The sequence below is a fragment of the Halichoerus grypus genome, chromosome 9, assembly GCF_964656455.1.
Source record: "Halichoerus grypus chromosome 9, mHalGry1.hap1.1, whole genome shotgun sequence".
NCBI classification, from domain to species: Eukaryota; Metazoa; Chordata; class Mammalia; order Carnivora; family Phocidae; genus Halichoerus; species Halichoerus grypus.
The window spans coordinates 28,111,427-28,133,843 of NC_135720.1; the positions used below are offsets into that span (position 1 = coordinate 28,111,427).

General features: G+C 43.1%; 1 protein-coding gene across 3 annotated transcripts in view; it reads right to left on the minus strand.

Annotated features, from left to right (window-relative positions):
* Positions 1–15,329: 15,329 nt before the first annotated feature.
* PDE7B (phosphodiesterase 7B) overlaps positions 15,330–22,417 on the minus strand; it is a 314,573-nt gene continuing 307,485 nt past the window's right edge. For all 3 annotated transcript variants that reach the window (XM_036097470.2, XM_036097471.2, XM_036097469.2), the window contains one exon: positions 15,330–18,323. In XM_036097470.2, coding sequence (XP_035953363.1) covers positions 18,109–18,323 — 215 coding nt within the window. In that variant the 3' untranslated portion in view covers positions 15,330–18,108. The remainder of the gene's footprint in view (positions 18,324–22,417) is intronic.

The window sequence follows — 22,417 nt, forward strand, 5'->3', positions numbered from 1 at the left end:
GGTGCCGCCCCGGGTGGGAGGAGCAGGTGTCCCCACTCACTGACTAACTGGCCTGGCTCTAGACCTCATTTTCCATATTCGGGAAGGGTTTTGGCAGCAGTGTGAACTCCCAAAGTTAGTTAAATGTTGCATGTGTATAAAACAGTTTGCCGCTCCATCAGAGCTTAGAAAAATTTCTTTTCCTAAAGGCGATGACAATTTTCAATGTTACAAAGGGAACAAAGACATTATTTGTGAATTAACACATCAGTACTGAGTCAAATAAATATAATTCAAAGAGCAGACTCGAGCCATGCGAGTATGGTCAGTTCTGTCTTCCCCAGGGAGACCTTGGGGACATCCGCCGCGTTCTCATTACAGTGTGGCTGGCAGCGCGACTCGCTGGGGGCCTTGGACTTCTGTTTGTAGCTTTTGCGGATGTCATTTTTGCAAAATCAATGTGGGTGTTTGAAGCAGTCAGCTTTTCTAGAAGCTGTGTACTGGTTTAGAGAGCCTGTGAGTGTTCTGTGAATTCAGAGAACTTCCACAGAGCTGCCTTTGGCCAAAGGGGCCTGTTTCGATCGCTCTAAATCACTCTCCCTGGCTGAGCTCATGTATGGCCCAGAAGATAGACTGTGCCCTTTCTGTGGAGCTTTCATTTCTTGCTCCTTGCTTTTTCTCTTAAGGGACAGAGCTCTGTCTCTGATTCTGCACGTCGCTGAGGTGTGTACGGCACTAAAGTTGGACGGTGACATTTCTCCCTCAACGAATTACCCACGTAGTTCTGGGTGGCACAAGGTTATTATGGTCTCAAGCAAGCAGGGGTCTCCTTCCTACTTCCCCAAAACATTTCCCAGTGACCCAAGTAGCATCAGCTCTGCAGTTTACTTCTGGCTTCCGTCTTTTCCTGAGGGTATTTATTTATTTCCATTGTGATACATATCTAAAATGCAATTTTAGAAACGTGTTCTTGTTTTAAGGGGAAACCAGATGTCAAAAATCTTTGGCTTTGTTGGTTTGTTCTCCAATTATGTGGTAGACGTCAGAATGACCATTGATATTGGGCAGGAAAAAATTTTACATGAGAAAATTTAAGAGTAGCAATTTTCTTGGAAGTTTAAAAAAAATATTACAAAACAAGAGGGGTTCCCCATTGAGTAAAGTCTTTTGTCATTCCAGGCCTGTGTCCACTTAGCTATTGAAAATAAAGGGTCATTTTATAATAATAATAATAATGGTTCGTACTTATAAGCTCTCTACTGTTTACCAAGTGTTTTCATAGACACAATCACCTCTGTCCCACTAACTGTGCTATTAAGTATGAAGTAGACACACAGTAATGACATGTGGCCCTTTTTGACCAAAACCAAAAACAAAAACAGATCAATTTCACAAGGCTTCACTAAACAGAGAGGCCAGGTACTAATGACCAACTCCATTTCCATACTGCAACTCAGAGTTAAATGACGCACCCAAAGCCACCCAGGCAGTTAAATGACAGAGCGCAGTCTAGACCCTAGCCCTTCTTCCTGATGCTAGAGCTTCTGTTCTATCAGGGGCTACCAACCATCCGGGTCTGTCTGAGAAAGGGGAGGGGGCTTCCCCAGGATGCAAGATTTCCCATTTTAAAATGGGGACAGACTTGGGCAAACCAGAGTGGTTAATCACCCGGCCACTCCATTACTCCAAGGGATACCTGACCGAGGCTGCTGGTGTTCTTCCAGGGCTCTCCCTCGGTCACGCTACGCTGACTGCCCCCGTCTCCTTGCATGTGTAGGTTTCTTCCTCCTCACTGTTCATCTCATTTAGATTCCCTCTCAAAGTCAACTGAGGGACCTCATCCTCTGTGAAGTCTTTTCTGACCCAGACCAAAGCAGCAAGTCTCTCTTCAGTGAAGTCCTTATCTAATGCTATCTTGCATACTGTGTATTTGTATGTCTTGTCTCCCAACCAGACAGTGAGCTCCCGGAAGGCAAGGATTATGTCTCATTCTTCCTTGTCTACAAAACATTTCCCGGTGTGCTCACTTCCTTAGCTGACATAGAGTCAAAAACAGTCATATAATGATTGCTTTATTGACTTATGAATTCAGAGATACTTTTAACCAGCTTCCTTCACATACCTTTTCTCATCAGTGAGAAAACTGCTTCATTTTCACTGCTCTGGAAACTTCTCTAACTTCTACAATTTGGGGAAATGTGGAAATATCAACTTTAAGGAATAAAGCTCATGAAACCATTTACAGAAAGTTTGTAATGTTTCCAGGTATTAAATCATTTGACCATGGGTTATTCTTTCATTTTTTTCTTTTTCTTTTTGACAGAGAGAGAGAGACAGCGAGAGAGGGAACACAAGCAGGGGGAATTGGAGAGGGAGAAGCAGGCTTCCGGCTGAGCAGGGAGCCCGATGCAGGGCTGGATCCCAGAACCCCCGGATCATGGCCCAAGCTGAAGACAGACGCTTAACAACTGAGCCACCCAGGGGCCCCTATTCTTTCATTTTTTTCATTGGGTTAATTTTAATTAGCACTCTTGTTTTAGGTATTGGGTTTATAACAACAGGTAACACATGGATTATATTCTCAAGTTGCTCAAAATTAGTCAGAGAAACATGCACATAAGTAAGGATGAGAATACCGTGTAATGGGTGCTCTGATATGGGTACTTTGGCTGTGTGAAGGAGGTCAGCCAAATCAGACAGAAGGTACTATTATTTGAACTGTAAATGTCCAGAAAGGGTGAGTTGGGGATGAGCAGTCCCAGAGGAGGGAATTGCAGGGGAAGGCTCACAAGTGGGAACTAGCTTGTGAGCTTCAGAGATCTGTAGGTGTTTGCAATGACTAGACCCAAAACTCAGGGTGGAGGGGGTAACATAAGGGGAGGGTGGTTGAGAGAAAGCTATAGAAAGGGCAAGGTTCAGATTATGATCTTAGGGTTCTAAGTGAAGGAGTTGAATTTTACTCAGAAAAGCCACAGGGAGAACCATTAAATGATTGCAAAAAGGTTAATTAGGGTAGCATTTTAGAAAGTTTATTGGGTTGGCAGAGTGGCTTGTAGTATTGCAGGTGGGGAATTGACTATGAAGCCTGAACAAAAGCTGTATGTGAGGAATGGAGACAAGAGGGTGAATATCTAGAGGGTAGAATCAATAGGGGTGAGGGAGAAAGGAATTAAGGACAACTTCCAATTTGTTTTCGTTTGACTGACTAGCTGGACGGATGTCTCAGTCACTTACCAAAATAGGAAGTAAGAAGCAAGCTTTGTCGATAGATGATGGCAAGGATGTGGAGAAAGGGGAACCCTCCTACACTTTTGGTGGGAATGCAAGCTGGTGCAGCCACTCTGGAAAACAGTATGGAAGTTCCTTAAGAAGTTGAAAATAGAGCTACCCTATGATGCAGCAATTGCAGTACTGGGTATTTACCCCAAAGGTACAAATGTAGTGATCCAAAGGGGCACCTGCACCCCAATGTTTATAGCAGCAATGTTATACTATGGCAATAGCCAAACTATGGAATGAGCCCAGATGTCCATTGACAAATGGATGAAGAAGATGTATACACACACACACACACACACACACACACACACACACAATGGAATACTACTCAGCCACCAAAAAAGTGAAATCTTGCCATTTGCAGTGACGTGGATGGAAGTAGGAGGTATTATGCTAAGCGAAATAGGTCAATCAGAGAAAGACAATTATCATATGATCTCACTCATATGTAGAATTTAGGAAACAACAGAGGATCATAAGGGAAGAGAGGAAAAAATAAAACAAGACAAAATCAGAGAGGGAGGCAAACCATAAGAGACTCTTAATCATAGGAAACAAACTAAGGGTTGCTGGATGGGAGGAGCGTGGGGATGGGGTAACTGGGTAATGGACATTAAGGAGGGCATGTGATATAATGAGCACTGGGTATTATATAAGACTGATGAATCTCTGATCTCTAGCTCTGAAACCAATAATATATGTTAATTAATTGAATTTAAATATAAAAAAAGAAGAAGCAAGCTTTGTGGAGAAGATGTGTGGTTTTTTTTAAAGATTTTATTTATTATTTGACAGAGAGAGAGACAGCGAGAGAGAGAACACAAGCAGGGGGAGTGGGAGAGGGAGAAGCAGGCCTCTCACCTAGTAGGGAGCCTGATGCGGGGCTCAATCCCAGGACCCTGTGATCATGACCTGAGCTGAAGGCAGTCACTTAACTGACTGAGCCACCCAGGCGCCCTGAGATGTGTTCTGTTTTGATGCATTAAGCTATCAGGGCAGTTTGGGTTTTGAGAAAATATAGATTTGATAACTGTCTCACAAACATATCAGTGGTATTTGAAGCTTTGAGTTGGATAAAGCCACCAAGGAGACTTAGGGTGAAAAAGACAGAAAGCCAGTGATGGAGCCCTTGGGACGCTGACATTTTAGTAGTGAGTGGAAGACATGAAGTCTTCAAAGGAGATTGAAGAGTAGGGTGACCACCCATCCCAGTTTGCTCTGGAGTGAGCCATTTTTCTAGTCTGGTTTAGGAAGTAGCTCTTTCTCATTCCCCCCTCCATAAACTGTGCAAGCCTCTGATGGTTATTCTTCCTCTACATATTTTCTACATGATTGGAAAATGAATGACTGCAGGATTGAGATGTCAGAGCTCTGGAGATTGAAAAAGTAGGCATTTAAACATCCCGGGAAACAGAAGAAAAAATCAAAGAAGAGCATGGGGTGGGAGTTTGCTTGGAACTTTATGAAGTGAAGACAGAGAGGGCTCCATTTACCTTTGCAGTTGCCATCTGTGTCTTGTTTGGGACTCTTCCAAATGTGCTTTTGCCCACATGTCACCAAGACATTGGAAGTCTGCCTTCGTTATTCCTGGTAACTTCCATGGCTCTGTTCTAAGAAACTCAGTTAGTGGCATGCTTTCCCAGCATCGACAAATGACGGAGGGAGCGTGGTCAACTAGGAGACACTGCTAGGAGGAGCTGGGGTTGCAATTCGACTCCCAGGTGTTAGTTTACAGGCCACTCTGTCCAGATGTTGGTTCACCACTCTTGGATATTCCCATTCTTTGTACTTTGTCTCCTTTTGATATCCTTAAATTAAGGCTTCTATAACTATTGTGTCTGAAGTTTAGTGTAGTTGAACAATCATTTGTGGAAGACCTGTGATCTGCTAGACATTGTGATCTATGCTGGTCTTGAAGAGATGAATCGGACAGTTCCAGAGAAGATTGTGTCTGGGAACGTCAAATCCACAATTATGACACTAATCTGGCAACACCTACCATGGGAGCAAAATCACTTCTAAGCACCCCTGGGCACATACTGAAATACATATTAAAAGTACATACTGAAAACATTGCATACAGTGACCCTCCTTCCTTGAGTTCTGAGCAAGGCAAGAAGGTCAGGAGCTCATGTTCCCATATTTCCTGTTCATATGACCATTTAAAAATTTAAAAAACTTAATCAAGCCCTTAGTATGTGACCCACACTATTCTAACTCATTTGCTTCTTGTAACAACCCTATGAGAGGTACTATTATTGTCTCATTGATCTTATAGAGGCATAAAGAAATTAAGAAACCATCCAAGGGGCACCTGGGTGTCTCAGCTGGCTAAGTGTCCGACTCTTGGTTTCGGCTCAGGTCACAACCTCAGGGTCCTTGGCTTGAGCCTTGCTTCGGGCTCCACACTCCGCAGAGTCTGCTTGGGATTCTCTCCTCTTCCCTCTTCCCACTTTTGCGTGGTCTCGCGCCCTCTCAAATAAATAAATAATAAAATCTTAAAAAAAAAAAAAAAAAAGGAACCAGCCAAGGGATAAATAGCTAGTAAGTGACTGAGCCAGAATTCAACTTGAGGCCATCTGTAACCACCCCTCTATGCTGATGCCTAGTGCTGGAGTATGCTAGCTTGGCGGACAACTGCTGGTTAATTGTATTAGAATGGTTGTTGGGGTGGGGGGGATGGGGAAGATAGTAACATCCCAAATGTTGGATTCTTTTGGTGAAAAGTCTTCCAGAAGTTTTAGTAACCATCAAAACCAAGCCATTCTTTATTTTTCTTGCAAATCTTTCTTGGACTAACCCAATGTGCTCGTATAACTTCAGTACATTGTATGTTTTAGCACAATGACTGCTGACTTGGGTCTTGATTTGGAAATTAAACTCTGTTTGAAATTGGTGCTTGCTGTTCATAGTAGAATTACCACATTTAGCTTTTATTTCTAGAGAATGTTGGATTATATACCCTGTGATTTTGGGAAGAAGAAGCCCCCCTGCATATAATGTTAGTAGAAGATGTGGTTGCATTTGAAAATCTTTATGGAACTCTCTGGAGTTCTAAATAAAAATTCCAGGAAGGCTTGGAGTTTTCTGGACAGCAAGGTCACTTTCGGAGAAAAAGAGATATTTTATTTTCTAGCAAGTTCTCAAATTCTAAGAATGGTCTATTTCTTAAATTAAATGTTAATAAGAAATCATTGTGCCACAGGGATGTTGTCAAATTATCTCTTTTTTCTTCATGTTCTCTATTGTTTTTTGGGAGCCAACTCTGGTCTGACGGAAAAAGTCTTGAGGGGAGTCCCTTTTTCTAGCTGTTTACTGGGCCTCTCTCTTTTTTTTTTTCCCCCGGAACATGGGCCCTGAACTTAGATTAAAATATGGATATTCTTGATTTATATTTTATAGGAGGATTGCCTGCATTTCCAGTGTTATCAAAAAATCATTCACCTTTCAGTACCTGCTTTTGGTCTTTGCTCCTCTATGGTGTTCTCCATCATTAAAGAGTGGCCCATTTAATTGGTCAGGGAGAGATTTCTTTTTATTTTTCCTAACTTATTGTTTGTCTCCATTTCATCCAGAAAACTGACAGGCATGATGCGCCCCCCCCCCCCCCCCCCCCCCCGTCACATCAAGCTGCCTAGGCTCTCAGTTGACCTCTGGGGACACAGTACAAAGGAAACTTGAAAAAAGTCAGTTACAGACCCTGTTACTGCCTCCAGATGGCACACAGAATCTATAGTGGTAGGATTGCTGGGCTTGGGGTCCCAGAGGGAAAAGTAGAGCTGGTTGTATGCCAAGATCTCCTGGGTCCTTCCTGCCCCCTTAGGGAGCCTGTTCCCACAACCCCCTTCCCTTCCTAGCTCTCTGGGTTAGGTACCCCCAACCATTCTCCCGGTATTTGTGTGCGAACTGCCTCATGCCCAGAACCTCCCTGGGACCATCACAGTCAATCCAGACCAAAGGTTACTTCTTCAAAGAACTCAGAGTCTCTTCATTTCCCTAAGGTTTAGAAATATATCTAAGTGGACTCTGTAAATCCCTGAGTCCCTCCCAGCCACAGGGGGAATGTTGGGAGATCTAATGGCTTGTTCATTCCACCCTCCCACTTAGTTTACCACCTACGAATGATGTTTCCTCCATTCATTTATGTCCTCCTGCATCCTCATACCCCATGTTATTCTAATCCAAACTTCTCTTCCTGCAGTCCTCCTTCCTGACCCTTCTATTATGTGTTCTTTGAGGCTCCCAGACCAGGACAAACACGCTCTTATATCCTCTGTCTCTGCACCAAGCATTCCTTTACCTTCCATGCTTTAGTCACAAACCATGCCCTGTGGACACTGTTTTCTGGAAGTGAGTTCTCCCTAGTTGTTTAACTGTCAACACAGCAAAGATGGTCATTATTGTATCCCCAGTGCCTAACACAACTTGGTGCTTTGTGCATATTTGTCAAATAATGAATGAATGGATTGAAACATCTGGAACATTCGTGATGATGATGAGAGAGAAAAAGTTGAAATAAGGAACAAGACTCACATCATCATTTCCAGATGGCTGATGCCAGTGGGATATTGGAAATTTTTTTTAAGGGGAGGAGGGGCAGAGGGAGAGTGAGAGAGAGAATCTTAAGCAGGCTCTACACCCAGTGTGGAGCCCAACACGGGGCTCGATCTCATGACCTGAGCCAAAATCAAGAGTCAGATGCTTAACTGACTGAACCACCCAGGTGCCCTGGAAACTTTTTTTCTCAGACAGATCTGAATTAGCAAGGAAAGAATACAGAAGAAAGAAATGAAGATGTGCTTTCAATCCTCCTTTCTGTGAGACTTCTCTAGACTTAACCTCCAGATATGTAGAAACAACCCCACCTCAAACCTGAAGAAATCTGTCCCCATGGCATCATTCAGGAGAAATCTCGAAGATGTGCAGGTTAAGTATAGGGGGTGTGTGTGCAGGAGATGGGAGGTGAGGCAGGGAGTGGATGAGTGAGGAATGTCACGGTGTACTGGTCTGAATAACCCCCCCACCCCAACATTCATGTCCAACCAGAAGCTCAGAATGGGACCTTATTTGGAAATAAGGTCTTTGTAGATGTAATTAGTTAAGATGAGGTTAAATTGGATGAGAGTGGACCCTAATCCCATGGTTGGTGTCTTCATAAGATGAGAAGACAGATACAGAGACACAAGGAAGATGGCCCTGTGAAAATTAGGTAGAAATTGGAGTTATGCTGCCACAAGCTGAGAAGCATGAAGATTACTGTCAACCTCCGGACACTGGAAGAGGTGACAAAGGATTCTTCCCTAGAGATTTCAGGGAGAGCATGGCTCTGCCCATACCCTGGTTGCAGATTTCTACCCTCCAGAACCGTGAGAGAAAAAACGTGTATTGTTTGAAGTCCCCCAGTTTGTGGTACTTTGTTACAGCTGCCCTAGGTCACTCACACACAGGGGAGTAGTAATTTTGTTTCATCTTACTTATTCTTTCTTTCTTTGTTTAAAATTAATTTTATTTTATTATGTTCTGTTAGTCACCATACATTACATCATTACTTTCTGGTGTAGTGTTCCACGATTCATTGTTTTCGTATGACACACAGTGCTCCATGCAGTACGTGCCCTCTTTGATACCCATCACCAGGCTAACCCATCCCCCCACCCCCCTCCCCTCTAGAACCCTCAGTTTGTTTCTCAGAGTCCATAGTCTCGCATGGTTCGTCTCCCCCCCGATTCCCCCCCCTTCATTTTTCCTTTCCTACTATCTTCTTCTTCTTCTTCTTCTTTAACATATAATGTATTATTTGTTTCAGGGATACAGGTCTGTGATTCATCAGTCTTACACAATTCACAGCGCTCACCATAGCACATACCCTCCCCACTATCACCCAGCCACCCATCCTTCCCACTGCCCTCCACTCCAGCAACCCTCAGTTTGTTTCCTGAGATTAAGAGTCTCTTATGGTTTGTCTCCCTCTCTGGTTTCAAAATGAAACAATTTGCTTATTCTTTCTTAATGCTATTTCCCTCACATGGTAAAGAAAAATCAGTATCAGCTTTCTCCCCTTGTCACGTCTCCTCCTTGCCTCTTACATCCATTGACAGTTTCATTTGAGTTAGAAGAAACATTAAACAATCTCTTGCAGCAAATGGAACATAGCACCACCATTGTTTCTGGTAGATAATTCCTACTCTTTACTAAGTGACAGCAGGTATGCAAGACACTGCCTAAGGCGCTCCACATACAGTAGCCCAAATCCTCACTACAAATCTGCAAAGTGGGCTCTATTATTACTGTTTCAGAAATGAAATTAAGTCTCAGAGGGCCCTTCTTACAAGTCCTGTGATCTCTATGGACCGAATGTGATGATGTACTTGACATCTGATCAGAGCCTTTACCAACCATGTATAAAAAAACATTTAAGCGTCCCTGAAGCCCTCAGCTCTGAATGTGATAGAGAGGAGACAGTCATGTTCAGTCATTGCTCGCTCTCTGGTTTGCTCGCTAGCCCAGACATAACTTTATTAACATGCAGTAAATGGGGCGCCTGGGTGGCTCAGTCAGTGCAGCGTCTGCCTTCGGCTCAGGTCATGATCCTGGGGTCCTGGGATCGAGCCTCACTTGGGCTCCCTGCTCGGCGGGAAGCATGCTTCCCCCTCTCCCACTCCCCCTGCTTGTGTTCCTGCTCTCGCTATCTCTCTCTCTCTGTCTAATAAATAAACAAAATCTTAAAAAAGAAAACATGCAGTAAACACTTGCGATGTTCAGGTCGGGTGCTGTCCCCTTCGCCCACACCCCGAGGCCGTCTGGCACTGGCACACCCCGAAGCTGGCAGCCCCGGAGGCCGCGGGGACCGCCCGCCCCACTGAAGGCTCTGTCCTCTCACGCGGCCCCGGGGGCTGGTGTTGGGGCCCCGGCTTCACTGTCTGCGCCACGGGTGCCCGACAGTCAACGTGGTGGCGATGGGGTGGCTGCCTGCCACGCACGCAGGGTGCTGGTGGGGCTGGACATCCCCCCAGCGGTGCCTATGGGACTGGAACACCGCTGTTCAAAAAAGAAGTCGATGAGCATGAAGAAAACTCTGAACCTTCCCGCTAGAGTTTAAGGTAAAGAAAACATCATTGCAAAAGGAGATTTTTTGAAAAGCTTTTTGTGAGATAATGAATACATTTCTAAGAGCTAAAGGCAGTGGAAGCATGTAGGAAATAGCTCGTAGCCTGTTACATAACAGAGTATTGAAAGATCCATCGGAACTTGTGTCCCCCCTCTCCGTCAGGTTCACACTTGAAAGTCTGTCTGAAATTACAGAATGTACTTCTCCCTTATGCTACAGTCACACGATCAGCATTTTGTTTTCGCTTATAAGTTGTGTGTGTGTGGGCGCCTGGGTGGCTCAGTTGGTTAAGCGACTGCCTTCGGCTCAGGTCATGATCCTGGAGTCCCTGGATCGAGTCCCGCATTGGGCTCCCTGCTCGGCGGGGAGTCTGCTTCTCCCTCTGACCCTCCCCCCTCTCATGTGCTTGCTCTCTCTCATTCTCTCTCTCTCAAATAAATAAATAAAAAATCTTTAAAAAGTTGTGTGTGTGTGTGTGTGTGTGTGTGTGTGTATGAAAGTCCATTGAAGTGTAAAGTCTGACTCTCCTGTTAGACGGGCCCAAACAAAATAGAGCAGTGAGAAGTAGGAAAAAATAAGTAATTAAAAAAACCCCTGACCCTTCATTTTGGTCCATTAGCTTACTTTGCTGACAACTTTTAAAATGCACATGCAATTGCTTCCTGGGAAGAAGAGCAGGGGTAGGTCATGTGTAATCACAGGGATAAAATAGGAGATTCACCTGCTAGTCCCATGCTCCTTTGCAAAGATGAGGACTGGGATTTGTCTCTCTTGGATTGTGTGATACAGTGGGGGACTTTCGTTTTCCCTGCAAAGGAAGCCAGTTAGTAGCCCTTCTGTAGGCTGCTTTTCCAGTTGGATGGGAAATACCTGGAGGTCTTTGGACCTCAAGTCCCTTAGGGACTTGATCGTTGTCTTCATCACTAAGAAGAGTAGACTCATAAACTAGGAGGAGAAAACCTTTTTTTTTTCCTGAACCAGATTCTTAGAAAGAATAAAAGTCTGCCAGGTAGCAACTGTGTTCCTGAAAAACAACCTCTATATTCACATTATTGGGGCATTTATTGTTGTAACTGGGGCTTACTTACTTGGGTTTAAATATTAACCTATTATTCTGACACAATTTTCAATTTATCAATCCAAATATATTCTTTAATTTAAAAAGTATTTATTCAGGACCTTCTGTGCAATACTATAGGAGAATATATTTAAAAAGAGAGGGATCCTGTTATCAAGGAACTTAACAAATCTGATTTCAGAGGGTGATGCAGGGGCGAGGGAGAAGATGTTGGTTTTTGCCAACACTTACTGAGTGCTTTCTATGAGCGAGGCCCTGTCCAGAGTTTTTGCATTCATGAACTCTTTGAATCTTCAGAAACTCCGTGAAATAGGTCCCATTTTTATTATCATTTTACCAATGCAGAAGCTGAGACACAAAAAGTTGGGAAACCTGCCTGAGGTCAGACATCTAGTAAGTGGTAAAATCATGCCACAAACTCAGGCAAGGCAACCACAATATTATAGTATGTCTCAAGTTGGGCAGAACACACCCACATACATCAGGAATAATAACAAATAACTAATAGTCACTAACAATACTAGGGCAGTAAAATGACAAATGGGGAGATCATCCTGGGTTGGTGTGGTCAAGGAAGCCTTCATGATATGAAAACAATATTAGATCTAAACAAACAATATCATCCATATCGTCTTGTTGGAGATGTCCATTAGCCTATGGGAGGCTCTGAGAAGGACACAGAAGAGAAACCTGTGTGTTTAAGCCATTGTTCCTCAAACTTCAGAGGCCATGAAGACTTCTTTTTTCCAGGTAATGCTTAAACAACTTACGGCACACACATTTTTTTAAAAAGGATTATTGATTGATTTATTTATTTGAGAAAGAGAGAGAATGAGAGGGACAGAGTATGAGGATAAGCAGGGGGAGGAGCAGAGAGAGAGGGAGAAGCAGACTGCAGAACCTGACTTGGGGCTTGAGCTCCCCGAGATCATGACCTGAGCCGGAATCAAGAGTCGGACGCATAACCGACTGAGCCTCCCAGGCACTCTTTTAAGGCTTTTTTTAAAAGCAATTTTGAAAATGTTAGTTTAGAGGAACAGAATCTATTTTAGGGCATTTATTTATAGAGGCTATAACTGACTTCCCTGCCTCTGCTGTCCATAGCCAGAAAGGATCTGATGAAGTTGCAAGGGGAAGGGCCACTGGAAACTTCTATAGATAGGATTTATAGGATATGAGTGGAATTAGTTTTCAAGTTTTGTTTGCTAACTAATCCTTTCTAGCCAGGATTGTATTGTCATCAATTCTAAGAAGGGCTTAGATTAAACAGATGGTCGTCCCTGGCTGGGCTGAGTATTTACTTTATAATCAGAAACGTTCCTTGTATTCCCTGGTCTTATCAGGGTATCCTTAGTGCCCCAAGAACACTGTCTTCTTTTATAATCATTTTTACAATATTTTGTCCATATTTTATAAGGATTATTTCATGGTCGGGCTGGTCACTTATAGATATAGTCATGCCCAATGTCTATTAGTGGTTCTTGTGTTTTCTTTTGCACAAAAACTGTACAGCCTAGAGAAAGCAAAAGATATATCCCAACTCTCACTTTGTAGATTTGTTTTAAATGATGTAGAAATTTACATTTTTTGAGGACCCTTTATTACAAACCATGGTGTATGTTTTATATATGTTTTCCAATTTTGACATCACAACCACCCCAGAAGGTAGGTGTTACTTTCATTTTACACGTAGGAAATGGAGGCTCAGAGAGACCAAATTATCTGCCTGGAGTTAAGCAGCAAGTGAGAACAAGGGATTTGAATTCTGGTCTGTTGACCCCAGAGCCCACACTTTGAAAACACTATGCATTGCTTCCTTAAAAGGGGAAAAAAATTACTAAAGATTAAATCTTGCAATACTAGAATTTAAAACATTTCAGGCAATTGAATCAAAGATACATCGTTGCTTGGATGACTGAGACAAGGCAATAATGCATCTTCAAATCCTATCAACTAAAATTGAAAATTTTTCTAATAATCTCTCTGGCTTAGTTGGAAAAAAAAAAATCCCATCGCGGACTGTTCTGTAGCTAAAAGCTCCCTGTGTAGTCATTACTCACATGTCCACTACATTGTCACGGAGGCAGGGCTGACGGGATGTTACTTGAGAAGTGCCTTTGCTTTTGGCCCTGCTCTAGGACAGACGGAGAGCACTGGCTGAGAATGTGTGTGCACATGTGAGTGCTGTGCAGCTGGGAGACACTGGCCTAGGCCGCCGGGGGAGCCTGTGAAAGACCAGCAAGCCTTTCGGGGCCTGACTCAGAGGAACAGAGCCATCACCAGCCAGAATTAGGGCTTCGGGGGCATAGATGCAAGGGAGATAAATGATCCTTATTTTGTTTTCAGGAGCTGTTTTTATATTCCAAGTATCTAGTGCAACCTCTGGCACATGGTAGATCCTCAATCAATATTTGTGGAGTCGAAATTCAATTGCTCACATAGGCTTGACTTATTTCACAATGTCTCAACTAGTTTCCCGGGGACATTTGGAAATCATGTCTGACTGTTCCTTGGAAGACCACTGGGGTTTCAATTTTGATTTTGATTTTATATTATCAAATATCCACACATGAAAAAGTGGCTTTGTATTCAGACACAGGGGAGCATGAAGGGATCAGTGAGATTCTGAATCCAATGTTAATAAAAAGGGGCATGAAGAGACTATGTAGATACAAGGTTGTTCCTGGGAAACAAGGGTGGTGGTGTTTTTCTCCTCTATTTCCAGATAAGTTTAGGAGACTCAGTTGTCCTGCCTGAACTGTTCTATTGTTCTTGATGGTTTCCAGTCCTGAAATCTGCAAGACCATATTTTTCACAGGTACTTATTGAAAGAAGTCGGCTTTGTCTTTACAACCTAATCCACTGTACCTCATTCTCACTCATATATGAGTGTGACAAATGTGAAACAAAAATATCAGGACTCAGAAGAAGTGTAGAATTGAATGGTGGGGGAAAGAGAGCCTTCTTTCCCTAACTTGGGATTAACTGGCAAGTGAGGCCTTCATGGACAGGGCTGTTCTGCAGCCCCAAGTAGAATGAGTCGCATGGAGACCATGTCTGTATCTGTGCATTTTTCCCTCAAAAGTTTCCCCTCCTGAGCAGTGGGCCTTTTTTGTTGAATCTGATTGGTTTGCTGGTAACATGTTACCTGGTGAGAATCAGTATATTTTCATACTTTGATGTTTTTAAGAAATTATCTTTATTTTCAATTGTTCATCGAGACATGCCAATGGATATTTAGGCCACATTTTGAGCAAAACTCACAAGGTTTTTTTTTCCCCCAAATCTCACATGTGTACACAAAACAACACAATTTTAAGGGTTTGCTTAAAAGAACAAAGCATAAGAAATACAGTGAGACACAAGCTCATAACCAAATTCAAATCAGTGAGCAGATCTGATTCAACGTGAGAAAAGATTACAAACAAGTCTGTGTTCTGTAGGAAGCACTATCTGAAGCCAGTGTTGCCGGACGCGCTCCAAATGCCTTTGTGGGAAGCCTCAAGCAGGTGGAAACAGAGCGGGGTTTTTCCTCAGCCTGGAGGAGTTATGGGTAGGTCAGGGCTTCAAGAACGAGTTTCTGACTATTCACGGATGCTGTTAAAGGAGAAGCAGGCTTTGACGATCAGGCCTGGCAGTGATATATATTTTCTCTCTCTTCATTTGATCTGAACTCTATTTTGCTTACTAAAAATAGCCCTTTGATTCCTTTCTTCTCAAGTACTGACAGAATTAAACTTGGTAAGTCAACTATTGGTGGTCCATGGACCAGGAGGAGACTATAAAGATAAAATCCATGGATGATCCAACAGCTGTGTCTTAACTAGCAACAGAGCTCCTCTGTGGAAGGGGAGCCGCTAGTAGGCAGGGAAAAAAGTTTTCACATTCTCTTTTTTTTTTTGCCAAAAAGCAAAGAACTCAAGAAAACTCCAGATAGTTGAAAGGACAAAAATGCATCTAGTTTATGCATCGTGTCTCCTTTTACTTCAAATTTTGATTGTACTAGTAGCTGCTTCATAGTCGGTTATTTGGTGGTTTTCTTTGTGAGCTCTTCTTCAAGACCTAATTGTAACATAGACTTTTGTCCTACGAACTTGGAACTACTAAAAATGCCTCCAATCTTACTTATGTAAGTTACAATATAAATATAATTTAAACAAAGTCCATTTCTTAAACCCAAGGCAGAGGCCCCATTCACTAAAACAGCATCTTCCCTTTTCTCCACTGTATCATCCTTGACAATTGCTTTCCTTCATTTGATCTCATGAACGTTAAACACAGACCACACAAAAGCTCTCTCTGCATCATCAGACCAAAGTAAGAGAGATTTGGAAGCAGGAATACATTCAACATTTTCTCTTTTGGGGCCTCACCAAGCTGAGAGCTTCAGAGGATTAAAGCAATAAAGAATCAGGTGTCAGTTCATAGTTATTACAGAGAAAAAAAGTTAGTGTTAAGATTTCACAACTTCTCTCTTACCCATATCAACAATTTCAACTTATCAGCCACCCATTTCATGAGGTTTTCACACTTTCTCTAGTACCATCTGACAATCTCTCCTACTTTAATGAGAATATAACCAACTTTCCAAAATTTCCCCCTAAACCTTCACTCGGCAAACCTCAGTCTCTCTACAGAAACTTATTACAAACCCGTCAAGTTTCGAACATTTCATTTGTACGTTAGGAAGGGACAAAACCCACAAGAGTTGCATGTAGAAAACGAGAGTCTGCTGTCAGTTTGTCAGCTTGCGAAACAGCTCGGTAGTGGCAGAAATGATCAGATTATCGTTCCCCCACTATAATGTTATTTAAAGGTAAGAAGAGAGGGACATGCCAATTTTCACATAACATTACTTATGCTAGAACTTTTAAGGAAAAAGGTTGAATGCATGGAGTTTAGTCACTAGAGAAGGATGCTGTAACAAACTGATTGTCCGACCAAGAGTCTGCAGAAAAAACGGCAAGCAGATTCCAAGGTGACTCTGTTAGCTAGAACCGTAACGAACCACGATGACCTGCCAGGAAGGTAAATTCGGTCGAAAAACTGAAATGTTTTCTTGACTTAAATAATGTTAACTTCAGCTAAATAATTGAGTAGTTGTTCACACGAAATTAAGGAAAAAGAAAAATCCAGTTACTACTAACGCCAAAGAAATGCACGCCAACCATAAACCAAAGGTGCTTTGGTACTGTAGCCATGACAGACAAATGTGTGGTGGGAGAGCAGGGAGTTCCCTGATGGGTAGATGACAGGGTCATAGGAGGTTTGTGAGACCTGCCGCGTCTCCTGCGAGGTTGACACACCGCCACGGTCCAAGACAAGAGTCACACAAACGCGAGCTTATCAGCTGGCTTGTTAAAACAGAGTGTGCAACATCGGCGCTGGGTTGAAAAGTGACTTCAGGCTTGTTGAAAGGTCTCATTAATCTGAGGAAACGATGCTCGGTGCCATAGATGAAACACTATGGTCTCAAGCGGAATGTGGGTGAAGTTTCCAGAATATTTCCTCAAAGACTTTAGTCAGTTTTGGTTTGTGACCTTAGCTGGAAAGCGCAAAGATGGGCATGGGAAGGCAGTTCAGAAGGATATCTGTGAGGATGTAAGTCGGGCAGCTTTCAGAAGATGAAAGATGTTTAAAGTTAAGGCCTTTATCTGCAAACAACAGTATATTAATAAACTCTATACCAGATTTACAAACGCATTCTCTTGGATTAAAACTAACAGGATTCTGTTCACAGTGCCGTTGTTTATACAGGTAGCAATCCCATAATACTCACGTATTTTGGCATGGGCATCAGTAGCGCTGGGTATTTACGGAAAATGGACACGTGTGCATATAAACATGTCACGGGATCTGAGTTACTGATAAAAGACAGATCGGCTAATGGTGCAAAGGAACGGACTGCACAGCACCTTCCCCTCGGATCGGATAGGAAACGCGGTCTCTGGAACTGAGCAGACGCCAAAGCTCTGGCCCAAAGCGGCATCGAGTCAGTAACGAAACAATGAACCCCCTGTTCAAGTTTGGGTACATTGAGTAATCTTAGTCCCAAGTTTTAGATCCATTGTCTAGTGCATAAAATAGAAAAGTTAAAAAGATCTATTATTATTTTTATAATAATAATTATTATTAAAATAGAAGGTCCTTTCTCACGTTCTCTTTTGTGCTCTGGCACCTAAGACCCATCTCCTTGGAGCTCCGAGTGTGCTGGTGTTATTGTCATGCAGATCAGCAGTCAGATGGCAAATGCTAAAAACGCTCTGGACTTAGCCACTGTCGCCTGTCACAGTGTGACCCAGGGCCCGAGCGGGACATGGCAGGAGCACCTCTTTCTTACTCCCCAGTCTTCTCCTTGAGGGGCCAACCTGCCTCCCCCCACCCCCCAGAATCGGCTCCCATGTTCCTGAATGGAGTTGCTTATTTCGGCAGCGAATGCTGAGGTGACGGATGGCTTCTGTACACTTGGAAAAAGGAGAGGAGGCAGGTGAGTAGGAGGAGGGCGGCCTTGCAGAGAGCCCCGGGGACGACACCCAGCGCGTGGCTGGGCTGGTCGCCGAGACACCCTCCCCCGCCCCCCCCCAGAGCTGCCACCCTCTCAGGAGGCCTCTGCTCGAGGAGGTTCTCCTTCGGTCTGCGTGGAGCAGGGGCAGCGGGGCTGGGACTACGGGGCGTCGCCTTTGGTCCCGGTCTGCTCCTGGTTCTCAGTCCCCGGGCCTGCGTGCTCCGCGCCGCCGCTTCTGTGCTGCTTGGGCAACAGGCTCTTCCACTGGGCTTGGTTGTGGGAGAGGTGACGTAGCATGCTCTCAGACAGGGCGCTGTGGCCCGTGAAACGGGCCCACTCCCGGAAAAGTGGCTCCACGATGTAGGTCATGAAACCTAGAACAGGCAAGGCCAAGTTCAGCCCTGTGAAGGCGCTACAACCCTCGCCTTCCTCCCTCCCAGACCCAGCTGGGACCCCGCTCTGTGCCAGACCTAGAGATACGGAGGCAAAAGATGACTCGCTCCCTACCCTTCGGTTTAGGAGCACCAGGTGTGTCACCTAGGGCTTGTTTCTTAACCCCTCGGGCCTCAGTTTCCTCATTTGTAAAAAGGAGCTAGGAAGAGTCCCAAACCCATAGGGTTGTTAGGACAATGAAATGACTTGAGGCAAGTGAAATGCTCAGAAAGCTCCTGGCACCTAGTAAACTTTCAATACGTGTTGGCTGTTATTATTTGCTGAGGGAGAAAGACATTTGAACAGAAAGCTGGGAGAAAGACAATTGAACAGAAAGCTAGGAAAAAGTCTGTGTGGGAGCTGAGGAGGGGGTGGGGGAGGGGAGGAAAGGGTGAATGATATCAGGAAGGGGCACATCGTTGTTTAGACCCATCTGGAGAATTCATATGTTTACCCTGTAGGATATTTTTTCAAGAGTATTGATCCACGGTTTTGTCTTACTCTCAATTATGTTAAGCGAGTAAATGTAGGTCAAGTTCACTCATCTTCAATACGGATTTTTACCTGCATAAAATCCCTATGTTAATGACCAGATACGATTGGTTGATATTAGATATGTCTGTTCTCTTAATTATTTTAGACTCCTTGTGTTCTAATCATATTTCAATGTTAGGGTGCTTTCCATATTAAATATGATTTATTAAAGCCAAGATGACTTTCAGTCTAGGCTGGGATGATTGGAATCGTCACAAACTTGGACATGCTTAGGTTTTATTGAAATGTAGGTGTGGGGAGAAAAGGCAAGTGTTTTTTCAGCATAACGAATTTTCCACCAACTGACACTTTATGTTCACAAGGCTGTGAATTATAAGGCTTGATTTGATTATCTTTTTATTGAACAAAGAGCAGATGCTTGGCCTTTGAGGATGCTACAGAGATGGAAAAAGGATGCAGGAATGCAAAATGTTATTTCACATTTCTGCATTATCTCATCATATGTGAAATATGATTTAAGTATTATGAGATCATTTTAGCTCACCCAAACCTAAGGAGGAAATTTTAAGCCAACGATAAGGTTATATAGGGAGTCAGCAAGTAGGGATTTCCTTGAATGTTCTTGTTTGCTATTCCCGAATTTTCTTCACTACCTCCATAACCTCCATATCTAATTTCTAATATCCTTCACCGTAAGAGAGATTTGATATTAGAAAGGCAGTTCACAAAATTATACTATTCTCAAGTTTAAAGTGTAAATATTTATCAAGTTTACCTTAATATAAAAAAGCTACAAATCCAACATTCAAAAATCTGGTACTTAAAAATCAACTCATTTTCTTCCTGACGTTACTAGGGGATTATCCCTCCGTATTTCTACTTGTCCGATGTAAAGACCTCTCACAGTAGATTAGGAAAGTAGATTTGAAGTCTGAATAGACACCAGGAGGTACTTTTTCAAATGAAAGTGACTTCTTCATGATCGCATTTGGGAAACTGTCCCATCCGTTCCCAGTGCATTGTGTCAAGCTCTCTCTTCTATGCAAGCAACCACGGACTGACTGCCTGGATTTTGTCCTCCTGGAGGGCTGGGAGTGGGGGAAGGGATACATGGTGGCCTCAGAGCAAACAGGGATTGAAGGCAAGCCTCTTTCTCCTCCTCCTTCTATAGCTTTCACCAATTAGAGATTCATTCCATCTAATATCTTCTTTCTAAAATGCAGAATTTGGTGGAGAGAGGGAAAGGGATTTTATTTTATTTTAATTTTTTAAAGATTTTATTTATTTATTTATTTGACAGAGAGAGACACGGTGAGAGAGCCACCCAGGAGCCCGGGAAAGGGATTTTAAATCCCACTTCCACTTGGGTGAATATGAATGACTTAAACAGAAAATCAGATCTAGGGTGCCTGGGTGGCTCAGTCGTTAAGCGTCTGCCTTCGGCTCAGGTCATGATCCCAGGGTCCTGGGATCGAGTCCCACATTGGGCTCCCTGCTCGGCGGGAAGCCTGCTTCTCCCTCTCCCACTCCCCCTGCTTGTGTTCCTGCTCTCGCTATCTCTCTCTCTGTCAAATAAATAAATAAAATCTTTAAAAAAAAAAAAAAAGAAAATCAGATCTAAACCTGAGATGGCACGTGGGGAAATTCTCACTGTGGATTGGGACAGGAAAAGGAGAGGGGACAGTTTCAGCCCCAGGAGAATCAGGGCAGAGGAAATAGCTGCTTTACTTAAGACCCGCTGGCAAAATCCTCGTCTGGGAGGCTGAAGCCTGCAGCTCCCATCAGACTCTGTCTATCTTTGGATTTTTCCAGTTTAGCCTGATCTACCCCTTCACACCACACCTCCCAATCCTGACCCTACAGAGCCCGGAGACATGGAACAGAGACCGAGAAAGATTTATGTACGAAGGGTTGTTTTATCATCACCTTCTCTTTCTCTCTATTATTGGTGTGCTGGTGTAGCATCCCTGAGACTTTCCTATTCACTCAATCCCCACCCCATTTTTAAAACAGGTATCTATGGTAACCACATTTTCCTGTGCTGAAAACCAGGACATATGATCTGACAAAATAAATGTGTTCTCATAACAACAACAGGGTAGAATCTCTAAAATCAGGTCTCTCTTGCAAATCCAGGTTGTGTGCTTAACAATGTGAATGCTTTTCACAAAATGTCTTTAACAGGAGCCTGGCAAATTTCTTTCTAGCCAGAGCTTAACAAACAGGGCCCCAGGGTTGGGATTTTGGTCAGGGTCTATTCCTTTTAAATCGCATCTGCAGAACCTCCATAACTAAAGCAACCTGAGAGGGGGGGGATTGGCTCCAAGGACACCAAGTCTGATTTCTGCTGATGCTGCTCCCCGTCCCACACTGTCCCAGGGATTCTGTAGTATGTCATTGCCCTGGATTCTTCCTGGTTGTTTTTTTTAATTTAATTTTTATTTTTTTTATAACACTCCCACCTTTTCCTTTTTTGGGTGAAAGAATCAGTTTAATTGTAAAAACAACATAACAATACTAAGGGCAATTTGGAAAACAATGGATCACCAATAATCCCATAATTTCCATATATCTATTTTAATATTTGCATACGTTATTCAAATCTTTGTAACTAGATTAATTTTGTTTCTATTTCCTGAGGATGACTTTTATGACTCTTTTGTGGATTCGGTTTGACTCCCAGTGATTATAAGCATACTATTATTTGACTAACTTGCTCTGGTTTTCCTAATTTTCAGCTTATTTTTTTCTGATGCCCCGTTCCCTCCCAAGTAGGGGCTTTAAGTCTTGAGCCTTGCAGAGGGCTGCACCCTGTGAATGCATTAAGCTCTCTGAGGTCTGTGGGAGCTAAGACATGTCAGGGCTAGTTTATGAGTAAGAGAGTTCAACTTCTAAGTTTGGTTTTAACTGGAAGGAACTGCAAGGGAATGAAGGACTTGCCTTAAATGTAGATGGAATTGGTAGAGTGTTTTAAGAACCGATAGTAACTCTTACTGGATCAAAAATAATTTCCTATGTGCCTGAAATTTCCACCATTTGATTTGTTTAATGATTTTATGCATAAAGTAATAATTATTTTAGATGCATTAGCATCACAGTTGAACAGTTTACTGCAATTGATTCTTGAGAATAAGACTGAAAGTAAGTTTTGAAGTGGAGAGTAGAGAAGCATGGGACCCTGGGCCACAAGCGATAACATGGTTTGCAGAGCATGGGCCCTTGGGATCGCGTTGGGGATGAAGGGTAGTGGGGCAGATTGGAAAGGTCCTCAAGGTTGATTCTGCCGACTTCCCCCTCATCAGGTTCTAAACAGTGTGAACTAATCTGTTCCTCAGCAGCAAATAGTTGGTTCTCATGACTTTCCTTCTACTCGATTTGGTTTTGATTCGATTCTGAACTACGAAGTTAATAGAGGCTAGTTAAGGGTCTGACACAAAGCCTTTACTCCATTTTTCATAGTTGCTCAGTTGGAAATTACCCAGTAGATCAGTCATGATTAGAAGGTTTATTTGGACTCAGCCATTCATTAAACCTCCAGTTT